This window comes from Ranitomeya variabilis, chromosome 1 (assembly GCF_051348905.1).
Source record: "Ranitomeya variabilis isolate aRanVar5 chromosome 1, aRanVar5.hap1, whole genome shotgun sequence".
Lineage (NCBI taxonomy): Eukaryota > Metazoa > Chordata > Amphibia > Anura > Dendrobatidae > Ranitomeya > Ranitomeya variabilis.
In genome coordinates, this window is record NC_135232.1 from 507,917,356 (window position 1) to 507,940,091 (window position 22,736).

Consider the following 22,736-nt stretch of genomic DNA (forward strand, 5'->3'; position numbering starts at 1 on the left):
TTTCCTCAGCACTAATGACATTATGGGTTATAGATAATTCAGTGACAAAGAATTTATAATTGGTGGGGAAAGGTTGAACTAGATGAACCCAAGTCTTTGTACAACCTTTGTCCAGCATAAATACACAGCTCACAAAGTGGCATTACTGCATTTTCCTTTGACTACGTACAGGAGGTTGGGTGGACGTACGAGATCATGAATATGGATAATAGAAATCTAACTGATGAGAAGGAAGTCCTGCAATTCTCTACGGTTGTGTATTCGCCCTCCCATGCAGGCAGCACAGAGGAGTGGCTTCTCGCAGGCAGCTAAATATAGCCAGTACTACTGTGGTTTATTTTAGCATTGATGAAGGTGGGAGAGGGGATCCCACACATACTGTCCGTCATCCCCCTGCACCCCTCCCCATAGATCCCTATACAGTCAGGGCAGCTTGTCACTATCAGCAAGGACAGCGTGGGAAGCTAAGCCACCACCATGGAGCTGCTGTCATCTCTCAGCCTGGAGGACCTGGCTGTATCTTTCTCCAAATTACCTGTCTTCCCACTGTTTGATGTGGCGTATTATATTATCTCCATCCTATATCTCAAGTATGAGCCAGGTGGGTCATTTCAGCTATAATGTGCAGATACTGATGATATTTACTAGCTTCACATGTCTTACGCATGTATTCGTCATACATAGCATTGCAGGGGTTAAGTGCATTAGTCTGTGACAACTGATAATTTGCCTTTTAAGGTATGCAGAAAATATAGTAAGACAATGAATGGCTGGATTGTTGGATGTTTCAGACCAGCAGGATAAAACAAGGCTTCAGAAAAATAGTCGGGTAATAAGCCGATAGTTGCAAAATTGTAGTTTAGTACTTCAGTTACACACCAAATTAAATAGCACAAAAGATAAATGCAGCATCATTATCCGTAATAACAACAGATAATATAAAATAAAAACAAGAAAAAGCACGGGCAGGAAGTGGATTTATATTCACATTCATAAACTGAATGTCAGCCTGAAAAAAAGAAGTTATCTAGGGTCAGCGTGTATAAAACTCCAGTTATAGCCTATACAGTTATTATCGCCTATACAGGTATATCCTTATAACTATAGCCACATCGGGCCCATTAGCCCAATCCATGTTTGGCCACCATAGTCATCAGCAGTTGGGAGAACATCACTTGAGTCTTCAGTCAGAGCCCGAAGGTCTACAATGACCTTCACAACATATTATAGACAGGAAGTCCAGTCTAAAAATCATCTTTTGAAATGTCAGAACCAAATGTGAGAGAAAGAGATTTTTATTAGTAACAGCACTGTCATCTGCTGAGGTTCTCCTCCACTATAGGGTGCGTCACCATAGTTGTAATCAGGGTTGCCTGGGTAGTTTTGTCCCCTTGAACCAAAACCCTAGCTACGCCTGTGCTCCAGCCCTTTACATGATGCAGAGTGAGGTACAGAATGCTTTTCATGGATTCATGTTTGCTTATTGGAGAATCAGATATGAAAATAGTAAAGTTACAATCAATTGGCATTTTTTGGTGGACATCATGTTGTATGCCTCACTGCATTCTAATAGCAGTATATCCGTATCCGTTGACCAAAGGTGGCAACAGACTTTTCTGTACAAATAAGATAACAGTGTTGGTAGGAAAATTGATGCAGAAAAATATGTGCATTTTTATATGCATATTTTTCATACACATTTGAATGGGTGAAAAACACTGCAAAACGCTGAGAGAAGTGATGTGCTGCAGATTTGAAAAAACACTTTGCTGTGGTACTGCATGAGATTACAGAAAGCTCATTCACTTTGCTGGTACTCTAAAGTGCAGCTTTTTTACCTTTGAATAATGATGCAACGTGTGAACAAGCCCTTAGAGGGGTCATGGGCACCATAATAGGTTTACTGAATAGTGCCCCAGGGCATAAGCACTTTCCTTCTGGAGATCAATAGTAGTCTGAAACATCACCAACACCAATACAAACACCAACACTGATATTACCGCCATAAAGTGACCATACAGTGGTAAATACCAGTCCTACAGAACATATAAGAGATCACAACACAGTTACAGATGGTGACTTACAGCTGATGTTCTTTCTGATTGAGTAGTTCATTTTTCCTGTCTTTTCCATCTGGCCTAGACCGACACAACTTATCCCAGCCAGGACTCATCTGCAGAGATTACAACAAAGACACGTTTCACGTCTCATATTTTCAGCACTGTCCCCAATGGGACTATTCCCAACCTGCACAAACTGCCCATCGTGGTGATATTCCAATGCTGAGCCCCTACTGCCATATGTGTCCCTATTACCGCACCTACTGTGTGGTACTGTGTGACCTCTACATGGTAAAACAAACCTCTAGAATATAGTAATGCTGGGTGCAAGAGCCCTAGAAAACAGTGGCCATATTTTGGCCCCTAGAATGTAATAACATCCTCTGTGTGCCCCATTGACAGCCACAATAACCAGAATGTCCCTATAACAACAAGAAACAAGTGCCGACTTAACATTTAATAATGATCGGATTCTCTCCCCTATACAGCTCCCTTCTACATAATATGATGCTGCCCTATACACGGTATGATGCCCCCTTACTGTATAGTACCACCCACACAGTATACTGACCCCTTAGTAACCCCCAAACTGTTTGATGGCTCCAACACTGTATGATGCCCCCACCTTACACAGATCCCACATTAGCTCCCAGATTGTATTATGGCCCCATCACTAGTGTTGAGCGATACCTTCCGATATTTGACAGTATCGGTATCGGATTGTATCGGCCGATATCCGAAAAATATCGGATATCGCCGATACCGATACCCGATACCAATACAAGTCAATGGGACACAAATATCGGAAGTGATCCTGGATGGTTCCCAGGGTCTGAAGGAGAGGAAACTCTCCTTCAGGCCCTGGGATCCATATTCATGTGTAAAATCTAATATATAAAGCTGAATGTGTGTATGTGTGTATGTGTGTATGTCCGGGATTGGCATCTGAACCGTCGCAGCTACAGCCACAAAATTTTGCACAGTCACACGTCTGGACCCCGAGAGCGTCATAGGCTATGTTGTGAGGTGAAATTTTAACCCCGCGCTTTCCAATTCACCAAACAATTTTGCCCCTATCTACATAATGGGGAAAAAGTGAAAGGAAAAGTGTTGGAGGCGTCGCAGCTACAGGCACAAAATTTTGCACAGTCACACGTCTGGACCCTGAGAGCGTCAAAGCTATGTTGTGAGGTGAAATTTTAACCCCGCGCTTTCCAATTCACCAAACAATTTTGCCCCTATCTACATAATGGGGAAAAAATGAAAGGAAAAGTGTTGGAGGCAGGGGCGTAACTACCGCGGTCGCAGGGGTCGCAATTGCGACGGGGCCCGCAGTGCTTAGGGGCCCACCCAGTCCAGCAGACTGGGCGGGCTCCTAAGAACTCTAATCTACAAAATGGGCCGCCGGCCCTTTAAATAATTCTTCCTTACAGGCCCTGCTGCGCGTGCACTCGCGATCACGGGTGGGACTGCACTTGACCCGCAGCAGAGCCCCTCCACCGCAGAGAGCCGCACACCACTACTATAGCTGCCACTGCTCTGTGCGCACAGGACCTGTGATGAGGTCACAGGAGGGGAGGAGTTGGAGTCACATGATCAAGGGCTTCCGTGTAGTGCAGGACAGTAGTGCAGTGCTGTTTGTCATCATGCTGGAGGAGGGTAAGCTTTTGTGTGAGGTCAGGAGGGGTTTGGGTGGATGTAGCAGAGCAGTGTGTGTATGAGGTGTACGGAGCGGAGCCGGGTGTGTATGAGGTGTACGGAGCAGAGCTGGGTGTGCATGAGGTGTACGGAGCAGAGCTGGGTGTGCATGAGGTGTACGGAGCAGAGCCGGGTGTGTATGAGGTGTACGGAGCAGAGCCGGGTGTGCATGAGGTGTACGGAGCAGAGCCGGGTGTGCATGAGGTGTACGGAGCAGAGCCGGGTGTGTACGAGGTGTACGGAGCAGAGCCGGGTGTGTACGAGGTGTACGGAGCGGAGCCGGGTGTGTACGAGGTGTACGGAGCGGAGCCGGGTGTGTACGAGGTGTACGGAGCGGAGCCGGGTGTGTACGAGGTGTACGGAGCGGAGCCGTGTGTGTACGAGGTGTACGGAGCGGAGCCGTGTGTGTATGAGGTGTACAGAGCGGAGCCGGGGGTGTACGGAGCGGAGTCGGGTGTGTACGAGGTGTCGCATCTCTGCTTCAGGAAAATGGCCGCCGCGATCTCCATCTGGGCACGCGCGGCATCCTGCGGCCATTTTCCTGAAGCCGCGGCCAGCAGAGCGCCGCTTCTGCGCACGCGCGGCCAAAGGAAGATGGCCGCCCCCACCGATCACCAATGAAATGTCGCACATCACGCTATTTTCACTCCCCTGTGCAGTGGATTCGGGACCTTGGGCATGCGCACACCACTACGCCACCAACGGAAAACTAAGCAAGATCTGGGGGAAGACACCACGCCCATCTGACCAGACCAGCCTGATTGACAGGCGAAAACGACTACTTTGGTAACGTATTTCGGCAGCATAGGTGGGGAATCGGGGTCCACAAAATACACTATTGCAATGCACAGCTCAGGCCCTATTTAACAGTATTTTTATCTCATACGGAAAAAACGGGGTGACAGGTTCCCTTTAAGAGAAAGCCAAAATAACCCCGGGACAGAAGGCGAGAGCAGGGGGGAGGTGCGGGACAGAGCCGCTTTAGGCTACTTTCACACTAGCGTTAACTGCAATACGTCGCAAATGCGTCGTTTTGCCGAAAATACGCATCCAGCAAAAGTTCTTGCTGGATACGTTTTTTCGTCATAGACTAACATTAGCGACGCATTTGCGACGCATTGCCAAACGTCGCGTCCGTTTTGCGACGCTTGGGCGTGTGGTAGTGGACCATCGGGAGAAAAAAACCTTACATGTAACGTTTTTTGCTCCCGACGGTCCACTTTTTCCGACCGCGCATGCGCGGCCGGAACTCCGCCCCCACCTCCCCGCACTTCCCCGCACCTCACAATGGGGCAGCGGATGCGTGGGAAAAATGCATCCGCTGCCCCCGTTGTGCGGCGGAGACCACACTAGCGTCGGGAACGTCGGCCCGACGCACAGCGACGGGTTGTTCCCGACGCTAGTGTGAAACTAGCCTTAGTCAGGAGAAGCTGAGGAGCTGCAGCCGGTTTACATCAGCCACCCCTGTACCAGAGAGGAGATTGTGAGTTGTGTATATGAGCTGGTATCTCTGGTGTGTGTGTGTGTGTGTGTGTGTGTGTGTGGTATCTGTAGTGTGTGTGTGATAACTGTAGTATGTGTGTGATATCTGTAGTATGATGTGTGTGTGTGTGATATCTGTAGTGTGTGTATGTGTGTGTGTGTGTGATATCTGTAGTGTGTATGTGTGTGTGTGTGTGTGATATCTGTAGTGTGTGTGTGTGTGTGTTATCTGTAGTGTGTGTGTGTGTGTGTGATATCTGTAGTATGATGTGTGTGTGTGTGTGTGATATCTGTAGTATGTCTGTGTGTGTGTGTGTGATATCTGTAGTGTGTATGTGTGATAACTGTAGTATGTGTGTGATATCTGTAATATGATGTGTGTGTGATATCTGTAGTGTGTGTAATAACTGATGTGTGTGTGTGTGTGTGATATCTGTAGTATGATGTGTGTGTGTGATATCTGTAGTGTGTGTGTGATATCTGTAGTATGTGTGTGTGTGAGGCAGCGGCGTAACTACTACGGTCGCAGCTGCAAGCGGCTCTGGCAGGTCAGGGGTCCGTGAGTCCCCTTGAGCCTGTCTCCCTTATGCTTGTGTCCCCATGTGCCAGTCTCCCTTGCCCATTAGTCCCTGTGTGTCCCCATGTGCCTGTCTCCCTTGTCCCCTTATGCTTGTGTCCCTTGTCCCCGTGTGCCAGTCTCCCTTGCCCATTAGTCCCTGTGTGTCCCCTTGAGCCTGTCTCCCTTATGCTTGTGTCCCCGTGTGCCAGTCTCCCTTGCCCATTAGTCCCTGTGTGTCCCCATGTGCCTGTCTCCTATGTCCCCTTGTGCTTGTGTCAGTCTCCTTTGTCCCCTTGTGCTTGTGTCAGTCTCCTTTGCCCACTAGTCCCTGTGTGTCAGTCTCCCTTTCCCACTTGTCCCTGTGTGTCCCCTTGTGCTTGTATCCCTTGTCCCCTTGTGTCAGTCTCTTGCTCACTAGTCCCTATGTGTCCCCTTGTGCCTGTCTCCCTTGTCCCCTTGTGCTTGTCCCTTGTCCCCGTGTGTCAGTCTCCATTGCCCACTAGTCCCCTTGTATCAGTCTCCCTTGCCCACTATTCCCCGTGTGTCAGTCTCCCTTGCCCACTAGTCCGTGTCCCCGTGTGCCAGTCTCTCTTGTCCACTAGTCCCCGTGTGCCCTTTGTGTCAGTCTCCCTTGCCCACTTGTGTCAGTCTCCCTTGCCCACTAGACCCCTTGTATCCTTCTCCCCTGCCTCCTAGCCCCCATGTGTCCCCTAGTGCCTGTCTTCCTTGCCCCCTTGTTCCCTCTCCTCTGCCCCCTCGTCACCATTTGCTCGTGTCTTTGTCACTGCCCCTGTATGGAGGGGCTGCATTATACTATGAGGGGGGCTGCATTGTATTCTATGGGGCTTACATTGAATTTTATGGCGGGGGGGGCCCCATTTGGAAGTTCGCACCGGGGCCCATAACTTTGTAGTTACGCCACTGGTTGGAGGCAAATTAACAGCTGCCAGATGTGAACAAGGGGGACTTAAAGAATGAGAGCAATGGCGCCAAAGAGTATATACTGTACAGTTGCTAAGGTGGGGCCCCGACATGGGATAATCACCACACCACCACGAGGATATGAACACACACACAAAATGCGCCACACACTACCACGTGCTCAAACACATATACCACCCTCAGCGCACATTTCACCACACATACACCAACCTCGCCACATAAAAGTTGAAACACAAAAGTCGCCGCTCAAAACTCGCCACACGTGCAAAACTCACCTCATGGAAAACTCGCAACACATGCAAAAGTTGCCTCACACAAAACTTGCACATACTCAAAAGGCACCACACATAAAACTCGCCACGCGCAAAACTCGCCATGCGCAAAACTTGCTGCACACAACTTGCTACACTAACCTGTCACATGCAACTCGACACACAAAAAGTTGCTACACGCATGTCGCCACACAAAACTCATCTCACAAAAGTCGCTACATGCATGTCGCCACACGCAACTCAACACACACAACTTGACACACGAAACTCGCCCTAAAACACACACAAGTCTGGTATTATCCTTCAAAAATAAAAATCTGATTAATAAGCTGAAAAACTACAAGAGCAACAAATGTACCATATAGGAATCCGGCAGCTGTCAGTCACATGACCAGTCTATTATGTGTATGTGTGAGCTAATATATACTGCCCGGGGGTGGGCTTACTGTTGGCTGGGGATTTATCAGCCTGCCAATTTAGCTTACAAATACTGAGGTAAAAATACTGACCAAATAACGTGTGAACGAGGTCTAATACAGGAGGAGATGACATACAGATATATACTATATACAGGAGGAGATGACACACAGGTATATACTATTTACAGGGGAGATGACACACAGGTATATACTATATGCAGGAGGAGATGACACACAGATATATACTATATACAGGAGAGATGACACATAGGTATATACTATATAGAGGAGGAGATGACATACAGGTACATACTACATACAGCAGGAGATGACATACAGGTATATACTATATACAGAAGGAGATGACACACAGGTATATACTATATACAGGAGTAGATTACCTACAGGTATATAGTATATACAGGAGGAGATGACATACAGGTATATGCTATGTATAGGAGGAGATGACATACAGGTATATACTATATACAGGAGAAGATGACACACAGATATATACTATATATAGGTGAGATGACACACCGGTATATACAGGAGGAGATTACATACAGGTAAATACTATATATAGGAGGAGATGACATACAGGTATATACTATATACAGGGGAGATGACACACAGCAGGTATATACTATATACAGGGGAGATGACATACAGGTATATACTATATACAGGAGATGACATACAGGTGTATACTATATATAAGGGAGATGACAAACATGTATATACTGAGGTGAAAATGAGAGGTGTGAGGTGAAAATGAAAAGGTGTGAGTGCAAAATGAGAGGAGTGAGGGAAAATAGTGGAGTGATCGGAAAATGACAGATGTGAGGTCGAAATGACAAGTGTTAGGGTGGAATGAGAGGAGTGAGGGGGAAAATAAGAGGAGTGAGGGGGAAAATGAGAGGTGTGAGGGAGAAAATGAGAGATGTGAGGGGGAAAATGAAAGATGTGATGGGGAAAATGAGAGGCGTGATGGGAAAATAAGAGAAGTGAGGTGCTATAACTAACCACAGATATTTACTATGCCCAGGCAACGTCGGGCTCTTCAGCTAGCTTAGATTTACAATCTCCATGCTTTTCTCATGGTCAACTTTATGTGGCCTGTTCAAGAGTTGGAACAGCCAAAAATCTGTTTGTCTTTGCACCTGAAGGAAAAACTAAGAATGTCGTTTATTAAAAGGTTCATGAATAAGTAGTAGAAGATTACTTCACATTACTTGGCCAATTTAGTTAAATCTGTGTGGAATATCTCTGGTGTTGAAATATATGTTGTAAAATGCTTCTATTAGCTTAGTTTTTGCCTTTTAATAATTACATTTCTATCTATTTGTTTTGTGTTTTTTTTGTGCAGAATACATTTTTGTTAACACATTCTATTTTGCTAACAGCAGTTATTACCCCGGGCGAAGCCGGGTAGTACAGCTAGTAAAGAATAAAAATAAAAAATAGGGATATACTCACCCTCGGACGCGCCCTGGTTGTAACCGCTGCAACCGGCAGCCTCCGTTCCTAAGAATGAGCGAGTGAAGGACCTTCGATGATGTCACGGTCACGTGAGCGGTCACGTGAGCGGTCATGTGAGCGGTCACGTGAGCGGTTACGCGACCAATCACAAGACCGCGACGTCATCGCAGTTCCTTCACTCGCTCATTCTTAGGAACGGAGGCTGCCGGTTGCAGCGGTTACAACCAGGGCGCGTCCGAGGGTGAGTATATCCCTATTTTTTATTTTTTATTTTACACATGAATGTGCATCCCGATTCCCGATATCGCAAAAATATCGGAACTCGGTATCGGAATTCCGATACCGCAAATATCGGCCGATACCCGATACTTGCGGTATCGGAATGCTCAACACTATCCATCACTGTAATCCCCACACTTGCAGGCACTTGCATATAGTACAATTATGAGCAATTCCCTAATATAGACATATGGCGCAGTCTACAATCACCTAGATGTTAAGATTGACCTTCTAAAGAGGCCATTGTCAATATACTGTCTCTTTTAGAAGACCACATAAGGAATACAAGCCAGCATACTGGTCATCGCGTCTGTTTGGGACGGTACTGATAACTGCGTTATATTAAGGAGTTACTTTACACAACCAATATTGGTTATGTAGTACATATTACAAATTAGGCGTATATTTATTAGTAAATCAGAAGCCAAAGTTGTAGAGAGGATAGTTCAAACATGACCACTAGCATGCATTCAGGTGGTGCACTTGGTTCATGGGGTGTGAGCTTACTTAGGAGGGGCGTTGCTAAGTGGCTACCTGGTGTTCGCTGGAGCTCCTGATGGTGGAGTCAGCTGCTGCCAGGTACCTTTCTAGGCAGTCCCTGGTATTGCAGCTGCTGACTCCATGGGTCAGGTACACAGACACTGACTCGGGCTCTGTTCAGTCTACTCAGGTTCTGGATTCTCAGGCAGAGAGATACTGACAGAGTGTCTCAGACAGGACTGGATTTGAAGACTGGTTTTAACAGTCCAGCCATACGGAGTACATGTTCAGGCATGGCAACACACGGACCAGGGGATGAGGTTCAGGCACTAGACACATACGAACTAGGGGACCAGGTTTAGGCACCGGCCACACACAGACCTGCGGACGAAGTTAAGACACTGGCCACACACGGACCAGGGGTTCAAGTTCAGACACTGGCCACAGAAGGACCAGGGGACCTAACAACTCACTAGTAGCACACTTCACTCAATAATGGCTCAATGTTGCTCAGGCACCTCCCTATTTGGGAGGATGCCTTTTATATGGGATGCCTCACAGCCATTGGCTGGGGGCATGTTTGCAGGTGCGGGCTCATGGGATGAACTGATTGGACCTATGGTTTTCTTCATTCTCACTGTGTATACTATGGTATGTTTCCACCATGTTGATTGAACTTCCTGTTATATTTAGTATATCTAAGTTATATCAAACTTTGCTTTTTGCTAAAACTTATGGCTAAATAGTTAGCACTTAACTTTCAATATTTATGCACTGTCCTCCTACATGGAATACTAGCACTTGACATGAGCATTAATCCCTATCGATATATGAAAAAATAGAAACCTGGAAGAAGAAAATGTAAAAATGATAATTTAAAGAAGAGTACTGGGTTTTCCTTTTTATTTGTTTTTCTTATATTTAGCTTTCATTTTACTGCAAATTTTCATGTGTTTACATCTCATTTCTATATGAATGGATGCAAATACACAATGGATTAAATGAAGTCAACATTTGCATATTACACTTAGTGCAGTTACTGCTGCTATATGACTTAGTATAGGAATTGGCACATTTACATTGGTCTATTTAAACACCGGTCAACTGAACAGTCTTGTCTTCTAAATGGATGGGGTGCTAGTATTGGTGTGACTAATAAGCAGGGCAAAAGTGGATCCCTGGGAAAAAATATAAATTGTGGTCCCAAATGCTCACATATTGCACCATCACACCGAAACATTTCTGTTATATTTACATGCGCTGAGCTCAGGCTGCTAAACGAGCTCGATCGACAATATTGAAGTCGTTCAACGCTTGTTTCCCAGTCTCTGGGAATGATGGGTGCAGATAGTCATCGATACAGCATATTGAAGGTCACATACAGTTAAGTCCATATATATTTGGACAGAGACAACATTTTTCTAATTTTGGTTATAGACATTACCACAATAAATTTTAAACAAAACAATTCAGATGCAGTTGAAGTTCAGACTTTCAGCTTTCATTTGAGAGTATCCACATTAAAATAAATTGGATGAAGGGTTTAGGAGTTTCAGCTCCTTAACATGTGCCACCCTGTTTTTAAAGGGACCAAAAGTATTTGGACAGATTAAATAATTTTAAATAAAATGTACATTTCTAGTACTTGGTTGAAAACCCGTGGTTGGCAATGACTGCCTGAAGTCTTGAACCAGACGCTGTGTTTCCTCCTTTTTGATGCTCTGCCAGGCCTTCATTGCGGTGGTTTTCAGTTGCTGTTTGTTTGTGGGCCTTTCTGTAGCAATATGTTATATGTTCATGTGGCCTCTAGGGGTCTGTATTTGAAGGTGATGAGTGCTTTGAAGGTAAATATAGGCTAGAAATTGACAACACAGTGCAGCCCACCAGATTACCCACAAGAAGAGTGCCTGTAGCTTTAATGCAACCGCTGAAAGTAGAACTGCAAGATCTACAGAGAAGAGGCATGATAGCACCAGTCCACAAGAGCACAGATTGGATCAGCAGTTTGGTCATAGTGCAGAAACCATCGGGCAAGTTAAGAATATGTATTGATCCTAAGCCACTCAACAAGGCGCTGAAACGAAACCATTACCCAATGCCAACATTAGATGATGTCCTACCAGATTTATCAAAGGCTAAAATATTTTCTGTATGTGATGTAAAAAATGGATTCTGGCATGTGGCCCTGACTGAAGATTCAAGTTTATTGACAACATTTTCTTCACCATTTGGACGCTTTAAATGGCTGAAAATGCCCATGGGACTAAAACCTGCTCCAGAGATATTCCAGCAGAAATTGATGCAGGCTTTGGAAGGACTTACTGGAGTGAAGACAATAGCGGATGATATCCTGATAGTGGGAGAAGGTGAAAATATGGAATCTGCAGTCAAGGATCACGATCAGAAGATGATACAATTTTTGGTCAGATGCAGAGAAAAAAACATAAAGCTGAATTTGGACAAATTCAAATTGAAAATGACAGAAGTGGCCTATATTGGTCATCGACTGACTTCAACTGGGGTCAGAGTGGATCCTGAAAAGGTGAGAGCAATACAAGATTTGCCTACCCCTACTGATGTTTCTGGAGTACAACGATTTTTGGGCATGGTGAATTATCTCTCAAAATTTTGCAGACATCTGTCAGACATGTGTGAGCCACTGAGACAGCTAACCCACAAAGATGTGCACTGGGAATGGACAGAAAGCCAGGAGACTGCTTTCCGAGCAGTAAAGAATGCCATTGCAGATACAGCAACCCTAAAGTATTTCGATCCAGATCGAGAAGTGGTGGTACAATGTGATGCTTCGGAAAAAGGCCTTGGAGCCACATTAATGCAGAACAAACAGCCAATTACATTTGCAAGCAGAGCCCTTACAACAACAGAGCAGGGATATGCGCAGATTGAGAAGGAACTACTGGCTGTGGTATTTGGGATGGAGAAGTTTCACCAGTACACCTATGGTCGACGGGTAACAGTGCAGTCGGATCACAAACCATTGGAGAGCATTACAAAGAAACCATTACTAAATGCCCCAAAGAGACTACAGCGCATGCTGTTGCGACTTCAGAAATATGATGTTGACATCGGGTACTGTCCAGGAAGAGACTTACTGATTGCAGATACGCTAAGCAGAGCTTACCTTCCTAGCACAAAGGATGAGGAGGAAGACATTGAAACCATCAACATGTGTAACTACCTTGCAGTGTCAAAAGAAAAGGTCAAGCAAATCCAGATTTTTACAGAGAAGGATAAAAGTCTCCAGAGTTTAAAAACTGTCATCTTGCAGGGCTGGCCAAAATACAAGCAGCATGCTCCGAGGGAAGTCTCACCATTCTTCCACATAAGAGATGAATTGTCAGTGCAGCAAGGAATCATCTTTAAAGGAGACAGGGCTGTTATACCTGAAGTTCTCAGAAGAGACATATTGAAAACATTGCACTCTTCTCACTTAGGCATGGAAGGATGCCTACGTCGTGCACGAGAATCAGTTTATTGGCCAGGAATGAATGACCACATAAAAAATTACATAGCACAATGTGAAATATGTGCATCCTGCAATGATAAGCAACCAAAGGAGACATTGCAACCTCATGAAATTCCACATAGGCCTTGGTCAAAAATAGGAACAGACTTGTTCACATGGAATGACAAAGAATACCTGATTACAGTGGACTATTTCTCTAACTTCTGGGAGGTTGATTTGGTGCAGGACACAAGGGCGAGAACAGTGATTAAAAAACTCAAGGCCCATTTTGCCAGGTATGGCATTCCAGATATCGTTTTCTCTGACAATGCGGCACAGTTTACGTTGGAAGAATTCAAAACTTTCAGTAAGAAGTGGGAATTTGAACACCAGACGTCTTCTCCGAGATATCCTCAGAGTAACGGGAAAGCAGAGTCAGCAGTAAAAACGGCCAAAAGACTCATGCAGAAAGCTAACCAGGCGGGTGCTGATGTATATCTGTCTATACTGGATCATAGAAACACACCCACCCAAGGCCTAGACAGCAGTCCGGCACAGAGGCTCATGAGTAGGCGTACAAAGACACTCGTACCAACTGCGTGTCATCTGTTAGAGCCAAAGCTGCTGGGAAACATCGAAGCTAAATTACAGAAGAATCAAGCGAGGCAAGCTTTCTATTACAATAAATCTGCAAAGGATCTGCCTGAGCTCCAGAGAAATGACAACATTCGGCTGCAGCCAAGCAGCACATTTGACAAACACTGGCAAAAGGCAAAGGTTGTCCAGAAACTGGGACCTCGGTCCTACGAAATTCTAACAGACGACGGAAGAAAACTAAGGAGGAATCGGAGACATTTGAGGAAAACGCGAGAAAGAGATGATTCATGGCCTTTTGAACAGTATCCAGACACCCAAGACAACGAGGCAGCAAGTACAAGTCAGGCACCAACAGTGACAGCTGACCATCAGGGTGAGGACTCTGGCCAGAGACAGACAATATCAGAAGAACTACCAGATGTACCAGATGTAGAAAGGGACACATCTTATATTACCACAGCTGGCAGAATTAGCAAAAAGCCGGCGCACCTCAAAGATTATATCTAACTGGACGTACTAGGTTAATTTCTAACTTTGTCATAGTATACTTTAGTTTAGTATCTTTTATTGTTCCTCCAGTTAAAAGAGAAAGGATGTAGCAATATGTTATATGTTCATGTGGCCTCTAGGGGTCTCACTACTTTTATGTGTGTTCTATATTCTTTGTTTGCAACTTGTTGGATGTTGTTGTTCACTTGATTCATGTAATGGAGGTTGAGGCATGATGTGAATAAAGAGCCTGGAGATACTCACAGAGTGTGATTCATGACAGAATTCATCAAACAGAACACTTTCTGTCTGAAGTTTAGTCTTTAACAAGTGAAATGCATGCACAATTGGGTTGAGATCAGGTGACTGACTTGGCCATTCAAGAATATTCCACTTATTTGCTTTAATAAACTCCTGGGTTGCTTTGGCTTTATGTTTTGGGTCATTGTCCATCTGTAGTATGAGACGACGACCAATCAGTTTGGCTGCATTTGGCTGGATCTGAGCACACAGTATGGCTCTGAATACGTCAGAATTCATTCGGCTGCTTCTGTCCTGTGTCACATCATCAATAAACACTAGTGACCCAGTGCCACTGGCAGCCATGCATGCCCAAGCCATCACACTGCCTCCGCCGTGTTTTACAGATGATGTGGTATGCTGTGGATCATGACCTGTACCACGCCTTCGCCATACTTTTCTCTTTCCATCATTCTGGTAGAGGTTGATCTTGGTTTCATATCTCCAAAGAATGTTATTCCAGAACTGTGCTGGCTTTTTTAGATGTTTTTTAGCAAAGTCCAGTCTAGCCTTTTTATTCTTGATGCTTATGAGTGGCTTGCACCGTGCAGTGAACCCTCTGTATTTACTTTCATGCAGTCTTCTCTTTATGGTAGATTTGGATATTGATACGCCTACCTCCTGGAGAGTGTTGTTCACTTGGTTGGCTGTTGTGAAGGGGTTTCTCTTCACCATGAAGATTATTCTGCGATCATCCACCACTGTTGTCTTCCTTGGGCGCCCAGGTCTTTTTGCACTGATGAGTTCACCAGTACTTTCTTTCTTTCTCAGGATGTACCAAACTGTAGATTTTGCCACTCCTAATATTGTAGCAATTTCTCGGATGGGTTTTTTCTGTTTTGCAGCTTAAGGATGGCTTGTTTCACCTGCATGGAGAGTTCCTTTGACCGCATGTTTACTTCACAGCAAAACCTTCCAAATGCAAGCACCACACCTCAAATCAACTCCAGGCCTTTTGTCTGCTTAATTGAGAATGATGTAACGAAGGGATTGCCCACACCTGTCCATGAAATAGCCTTGGAGTCAATTGTCCAATTACTTTTGGTCCCTTTAAAAACAGGGTGGCACATGTTAAGGAGCTGAAACTCCTAAACCCTTCATCCAATTTTAATGTGGATACACTCAAATGAAAGCTGAAAGTCTGAACTTCAACTGCATCTGAATTGTTTTGATTAAAATTCATTGTGGTAATGTCTATAACCAAAATTAGAAAAAAGTTTGTCTCTGTCCAAATATATATGGACTTAACTGTATAGTATAATGCAGCCCCCTCACAGAGTATAATGCAGCCTCCCTCAGAGTATAATGTAGTCCCCTCAGAGCATAATGCAGCCCCCTCAAATTATAATGCAGCCCCCTCAGAGTATAATGCAGCCCCCATGAGAGTATAATGTAGTCACCTCATAGAGTATAATGTAGTCCCCTCATAGAGTATAATGCCCTCAGAGTATAATGCATCCCTTCACACACAGTATAATGTAGACCCCTCAGAGTATAAGGCAGCCCCCTCAGAGTATAATGCACCCCCACACACAGTATAATGCAGCCCACACACAGTATAATGCAGCCCCCCGCACACCACACACAGTATAATGCAGCCCCCTAAGAGTATAATGCAGCATCCTCAGAGTTTAATGCAGACCCACACATATGATAATGCAGACCCCTCAGAGTATAAAGCAGCCCCCCTCACAGAGTATAATGGAACCTCCCTGTTGTGAACTCTATTTCTGGGCTCCCTCTTGTGGTCACAAGTGGTACTGTGTGAGTGCTGTCTTTCTGCAGGTTTGTGACTGGCATCAGCTGTCTCGTTATCTGTGGTCTGGTTTTCTATTTAAGCTCACTTGGACTCTCAGTTCATGCCTGCTGTCTATGTATTCAGTGCTATTCTGATTCCTTCTGACTACCTTGCTACCAGTCTCTTCAAGAGAAGCTAAGTTTCCGTTTGTTCATTTTTTGATCATCAGTGTTCTATATGTTTCTTGTCCAGCTTGCTAATATGTGATTTCCTTGCTTGCTGGTAGCTCTAGGGGGCTGAGTTTCTCCCCCCACACCGTTAGTTGGTGTGGGGGTTCTTGAATTCTCAGCGTGGATATTTTGGTAGGGTTTTCTACTGACCGCACAGTTCTCTACCTGTCTTCTGCTATCTAGTATTAGCGGGCCTCATTTGCTGAATCTGTTTTCATTTCTACGTGTGTCTTTTCCCCTTACCTCACTGTTATTATTTGTTGTGGGCTTCCTATATCTTTGGGGTTATTTCCCTTGAGGCAAGTGAGGTCTGGCTTTCTCTCTAGGGGTAGTCAGTTTCTCAGGCTGCGTCGAGACGTCCAGGATTTTAGGCACGTTCACCGGCTACCTTTAGTGTGTTTGGATAGGATCAGGTTTGCGGTCAAGTCCAGTTACCACCTCCCTAGAGCTTGTCCTATGTTTAGTAACTTAGCTAGTATTTCCTGTGATCCTCAACCACTGGGATCATAACACCTCCCTCAGAGTACACTGCAAACCCCATCAGAGTATAATGCAGCCCCTTCAGAGTATAATGTAGTTCCCTCACAGCATAATGCAGCCCCCTTCAAAGTATAATGCAGCCCCCTCAGAGTATAATGTAGTCCCCTCATAGAGTATAGCGTAGTCCTCTCATAGAGTATACTGTAGTTCCCTCATAGAATATAATGTAATCCCCTCAGAATATAATGCAGCCCCCCAGATACAGTATAATGCAGCCCCCTCAGAGTATAATGCATCCCACACACACAGTATAATGCAGCTCCCCCACACACACCACACACAGTATAATGCAGCCCCCTCAGAGTACAATGCAGCCCTCCACACACAGTATAATGTAGACCCCTCAGAGTATAATGCAGCCCCCTCAGAGTATAATAAACCCACACACAGTATAATGCAGCCCCCTCAGAGTATAATGCACCCCCACACACAGTATAATGCAGCCCCCTAAGAGTATAATTCAGCCTCCTCAGAGTATAATGCAGACCCACACACAGTATAATGCATAACCATCAGAGTATAAAGCAGCCCCCCTCACAGAGTATAATGGAACCTCCCTCAGAGTATACTGCAGACTCCATCAGAGTACATTGCAGCCCCTTCAGAGTATAATGTAGACCCCTCAGAGCATAATGCAGCCCCCTTCAAAGTATAATGCAGCCCCCTCAGAGTATAATGTAGTCCCCTCATAGAGTATAATGTAGTCCTCTCATAGAGTATAATGTAGTTCGCTCATATAATATAATCCCCTCAGAGTATAATGCAGCCCCCCCACACACAGTATAATGAAGACCCCTCAGAGTATAATGCACCCCTCACACACAGTATAATGCTGCCCCCTCAGAGTATAATGCACCCCACACATACAGTATAATGCAGCCCCCCCACACACCACACACAGTATAATGCAGCCCCCTAAGGGTATAATGCAGACTCCTCAGTGTATAATGCAGCTCCACACACAGTATAATGCAGAACCCTCAGAGTATAAAGCAGCCCCCTCAAAGCATAAATTAGCCCCCACAGAGTATAATGCATCCCCCAACACACAATATAATGCAGCCCCCAGCACACAGTATAATTCAGCCCCCCCACAAACACACACAGAATAAAGCAGCCCCCCACACAGTATAATGCAGCCTCTTCCGAGTATAATACAACCCCCTCAGAGTATCATGCAGCCCTACACACACAGTGTAATGCAGCTACCCAGAGTATAAAGCAGCCCCCTCAGAGTATAATGCAGCCCCCACACACACAGTATAATGCTGCCCCCCCACACAGTATAATGCAGCCTCCCACAAACAGTATAGAGCAGCCTCCCACACACAGTATAATGCAGTCCCCCATCACACACACACACTAGAATGCATTCACACACAGTATAGTGCAGCAGACACATACACACACACACTGCTTACCTCTCCTCCTCGTTCCCCCTGCTCTGGCTTCTGCACTCTGCAGAGCATCTCAGCTCTCCTGCTGAAACATGCTGAGTCAGAGGCAGAGGGGGAGTAATGGCAGAGGGAGAGTCATGTGACGCTCTCTCCTCCATCACTGCTTTCAACTGTATCAGCATCTATGATGCGGATAAGATGAATGCGGGAGAGGGGGCGGCGCCAGTCCCTCTTACTCACGGGCCCCATAGCGGCCACGTGGTGTGCCGCTATTAGTGGCACACCACTTGCTGGGGGCCTCTGGAGCGTTCCTCATTTGTTTTGTTGTGCATTTCCTGTTTTGGAGACATATTGCTTTAAGTTTCCAGTCTTGATGCTTTGATGTCTTCCTTCGTCTACCAGTATGTTTGCCTTTAACAACCTTCCCATGTTGTTTATATTTGGTCCAGATTTTAGACACAGCTGACTGTGAACAACCAACATCTTTTGCAACATTGTGTGATGATTTACCCTCTTTTAAGAGTTTGATAATCCTCACCTTTGTTTCAATTGACATCTCTTGTGTTGGAACCATGATTCATGTCAGTCCACTTGGTGCAACAACTCTCCAAGGTGTCATCACTCCTTTTTAGATGCAGACTAACGAGCAGATCTAATTTGATGCAGGTGTTAGTTTTGGGAATGAAAATTTACAGGGTGATTCCATGATTTTTTCCCTCAGAATTGAGTGACTCCATAATTTTTCCCCTATTCTTGGTTAAAAAAAGTAACCATTACTGACTACCACATTTTTTGTTCTTGATTTTTTTTAGTGTTTCTTAAAGCCGGAAATTGCCATTTGAAATGACTTTAGTTTTGTGCCATGTCAGTGATCTGCTTTTTTTCTACAAAATTATGCAACTGAATGAACATCCTCCAAGGCCGGTGATTACATAATTTTTGACAGGGGTTCTAATTTGTATGGAGGCCTTAACTTAGAAACTATGAAATGTTCATGCTGTTTGGAGAACTAGGTGTAAAACTTAAAATTGCAAGTTTTAAAAATAAAACATTAAGTTTATATATTAATATTATATTTTAGCTGGGCTTGAGTAAAATATAATATAGTATTATAACAAAATATTGTACACTTCCTCTCCTGTAAATCATTTTAATGGATCAGTCCTGAAAGTTTGAAAACTGATCAGTCGTTGGAAAAATGTGGACTTGCCCTGTACTCACTCATGTGGCATTACAGATTGTTATTTTATGTCATCTGCATTTCTTTTCAGGGATGCTAGTATCAAGGAAACTCCTGTGGCAACTTCTTAGTTGTTTAATGAAAAAGGATATGGTTGTCACAGTTGATGCATTAAACAGCTGCTGAGGGCTGCTATCCTTCTGTGCATGCCTATGGTTGATCTAATAACCGCATATTAGTAAGAATGAGGATCCATCATGGAGACATACAATAAACAGTCCATTAAAGAGTGGTGTTCGTTCCATCGGTCAGTGCTTGCATAAAGTAAGAAAAAGATCTGTTACTCATCCTCCCTGGTTCCAGGGCTGGCTCTTCACCACTGCTCATAATTTACTGCTGCAGCTGTGACCTTGTAACTACAGCACCCATCACTGTCACGGGCGGTCTATCACTGAGCTCAGTGACTCTGCCAATGCAGATGGAAAAAGCTGCTGAGCTCAATGATTGACTGCAGTGGTGATGTGCGCTTTAGTCATGACACTGCAGCCTGTTAACAAAGATCGGAGTAGCAGTGGATTCTGGGATTGTGTATAACACCTGTTTTTACTATTTTAACAAAGCACTGGCTGATGGGGTGAAAACTGCTATACTCGGAAACCCCTTTAATACTGTCCAGTCCTTACTGATAGCAATTACAAGATGCTATAGAACTAGACAGATTTTTTATTTGACAGTGAAAATCAGTGGAATTCCTTCAAATCAGATGGTGATGATTATTTATTTATTATGCTTTGTTTATATAGTGCCATTAATTCCTCATTATCATCGCTGTCCCCATTGTGGCTCACAATCTAGATTCCCTATCAGTATGTCTTTAGACTAGTGTGTGATGAAGCTGGAGAACCCGGAGGCAGATGTTGTCCTTGGTGGGATTTGAACCCCAGAGCTGCAAATCAGCAGTGCTAACCACTGAGCCATCGTGCTGCCCCTATGATTAAACTTTAATAGACACAATTATACCTCTGAGCAGTGCGGAACAGATGAGATTTGTACAAAGAGCCCGAGCCATAGTAGGTAATACAGATCTCTGACAGTCACTGCCTGTTGGCTTCACTGATCGAGGGCGACTCGGCCATCTCTGATTGGCATTCATTTGGTAATGCATTCACCAGCTTGTCATAAATGAAAGGGATGAGTTGTAGTGTCATTTCTTGTTTAATAGTGTACATAGTTGTCTGAAGTTATACACAGTAAAACTCAATAATAACAGTGAAAATTAGAATGATTTTGCAATACAGAAGCAGAAGTGAATGCACATTACACCCTGGCAGCACTTCCCTTCTGTCCCCGGCCATACCTGTTAGTCTGCAAATATTTACCTTTATTCATCTGCATTCATTCATAAAGTAATATCAACACTGTGGACGAAAGAGTGTAGACTATGCTGAAGATTCGGAAGACACAATACCTTCTTCTGCCCGCATTACTGATGTACAATGCTGATTATTCCTGCTATCATGGCCGAGTATTGCCAAAAGGCAATAGGCCATCGATAGATGAAATTCCTCCAGGATTCATTTATGAATCACAAAATCTGAGATACAAATATTGTTGTGTCATTTTATGTCATCTTTTACAGACTTTTTCCTATAATTGACTTCAAGGATACGTCAATCACACGAGTCACATTATTGGGGTCCGGCTACTGTGACTTTCGAAAATATCAAGAACAAATGGCTACTTCTTTGGTGAAATCAGTACAAGTTATATGACCTTTCATTGAGTTCTATCTTCATAATGGGTTGTAAATTCTCAAATATGGATGTTGGATTGGGCAGCAGGAACAGACATTTCATTGGGGCAACCCTGCATTAGCTCAGGGGTCCAATCAGTAAGGGGCCCACCTCCAAATGATGCACTTATGATACGGCACTAATTTGCCTTGCCCAAGATATAGTATTGGCCCTGATGCCATGCTATCTTATTTCTAACTACACTGTGTATTCACATGGAAAAAATGATAAGATTTAGCCAATGTGTCTCCACCCTCCTTAGTAAATACACAATGTCAATATGTGCATAGCATTCTATTAGCTTAAAGTTATCAACCCGAAACATTTCAGTCTATGGCCGGGTAGATAGCAAATGTTAAAATGGATATCTTTGTATAACTTCAGCTGTTTTTATAATGAATTGCATTTTTTTTTTAAATAAATATAATCAATTAAGGAATCAAGCAGTATGAATATGTTATAACACAAAATCTGGTAACACTTTATCTGATTATGAGGTCCTGTGTTACTATTATTCGCATAGTCCAATGATTAATCATTTGCGTTTTGTCTTGTGGTATTCATTGCTGCTTTTATGCTAAATTCTTCAAAATAATGCAAGCAGGTTAATGAAATCAAAGATGATTCTTTCTTGTCTTTTGCGTGTTTTTAGAGTAAAGAGCCGAAAGACTTTTTAAGACGCGACACGTTAGTATTCAGGTGCACAAAAAATAAAAGTAGACTTAATTCTAACTTCAGTAGGGTATTGGAGACAAAAGTTTGCACCATTTTGAAAAGTTGCAAATGATGAATTAGGATAAAAATGTTAATATGGGAAACCACAGCCACATTATACAGGAGAGAGGTAGTTTTCAGCTCGAGGTAGTTTTCAGCTCACCCTTTGCAGCATAGACTAGACCAGTGGAAAGCCAGCATCCATAAGTAGTAACATTTCCAAAAGTAGTAAAATTGCTTGATACTTCGCTTAGCTTCTTTATAAACATCCGCCATTGTCACCGACACAATGTCACTGAAACAAACAGCAGCCAAAATTAGTAAAGGTAAATGAAATAAAGGTGCAAACCTAAAAGTCGCTTTTGGAAACCTTTTTGTTCCAGAAAAAAAGGCACAAAAGACAACTATAAATCTGTGTTTTTTTTTTTTTTTAAATGATCATATATTGACATTTGCAAAACGTCTAACTTATTATAGCTTAGTACGTGAAAACTGTGACACAGTATTGTCAAAATCTTTAAAAACTGTTAAGGAATAATTTCTATTGAAAGCATCTGTTTTTAGTGGAAATTCCCTTTAATATGTCCACTCTTAAAGGGAATGTTCCTGTGCTGAGATA

At 44.0% G+C, this 22,736-nt stretch overlaps 1 protein-coding gene across 1 annotated transcript in view; it reads left to right on the forward strand.

Annotated features, from left to right (window-relative positions):
• The first annotated feature begins 320 nt into the window (after nt 1–320).
• TMEM38A (transmembrane protein 38A) overlaps nt 321–22,736 on the forward strand; it is a 125,492-nt gene continuing 103,076 nt past the window's right edge. The window contains exon 1 of the mRNA XM_077253071.1: nt 321–601. Coding sequence (XP_077109186.1) covers nt 478–601 — 124 coding nt within the window. The 5' untranslated portion in view covers nt 321–477. The remainder of the gene's footprint in view (nt 602–22,736) is intronic.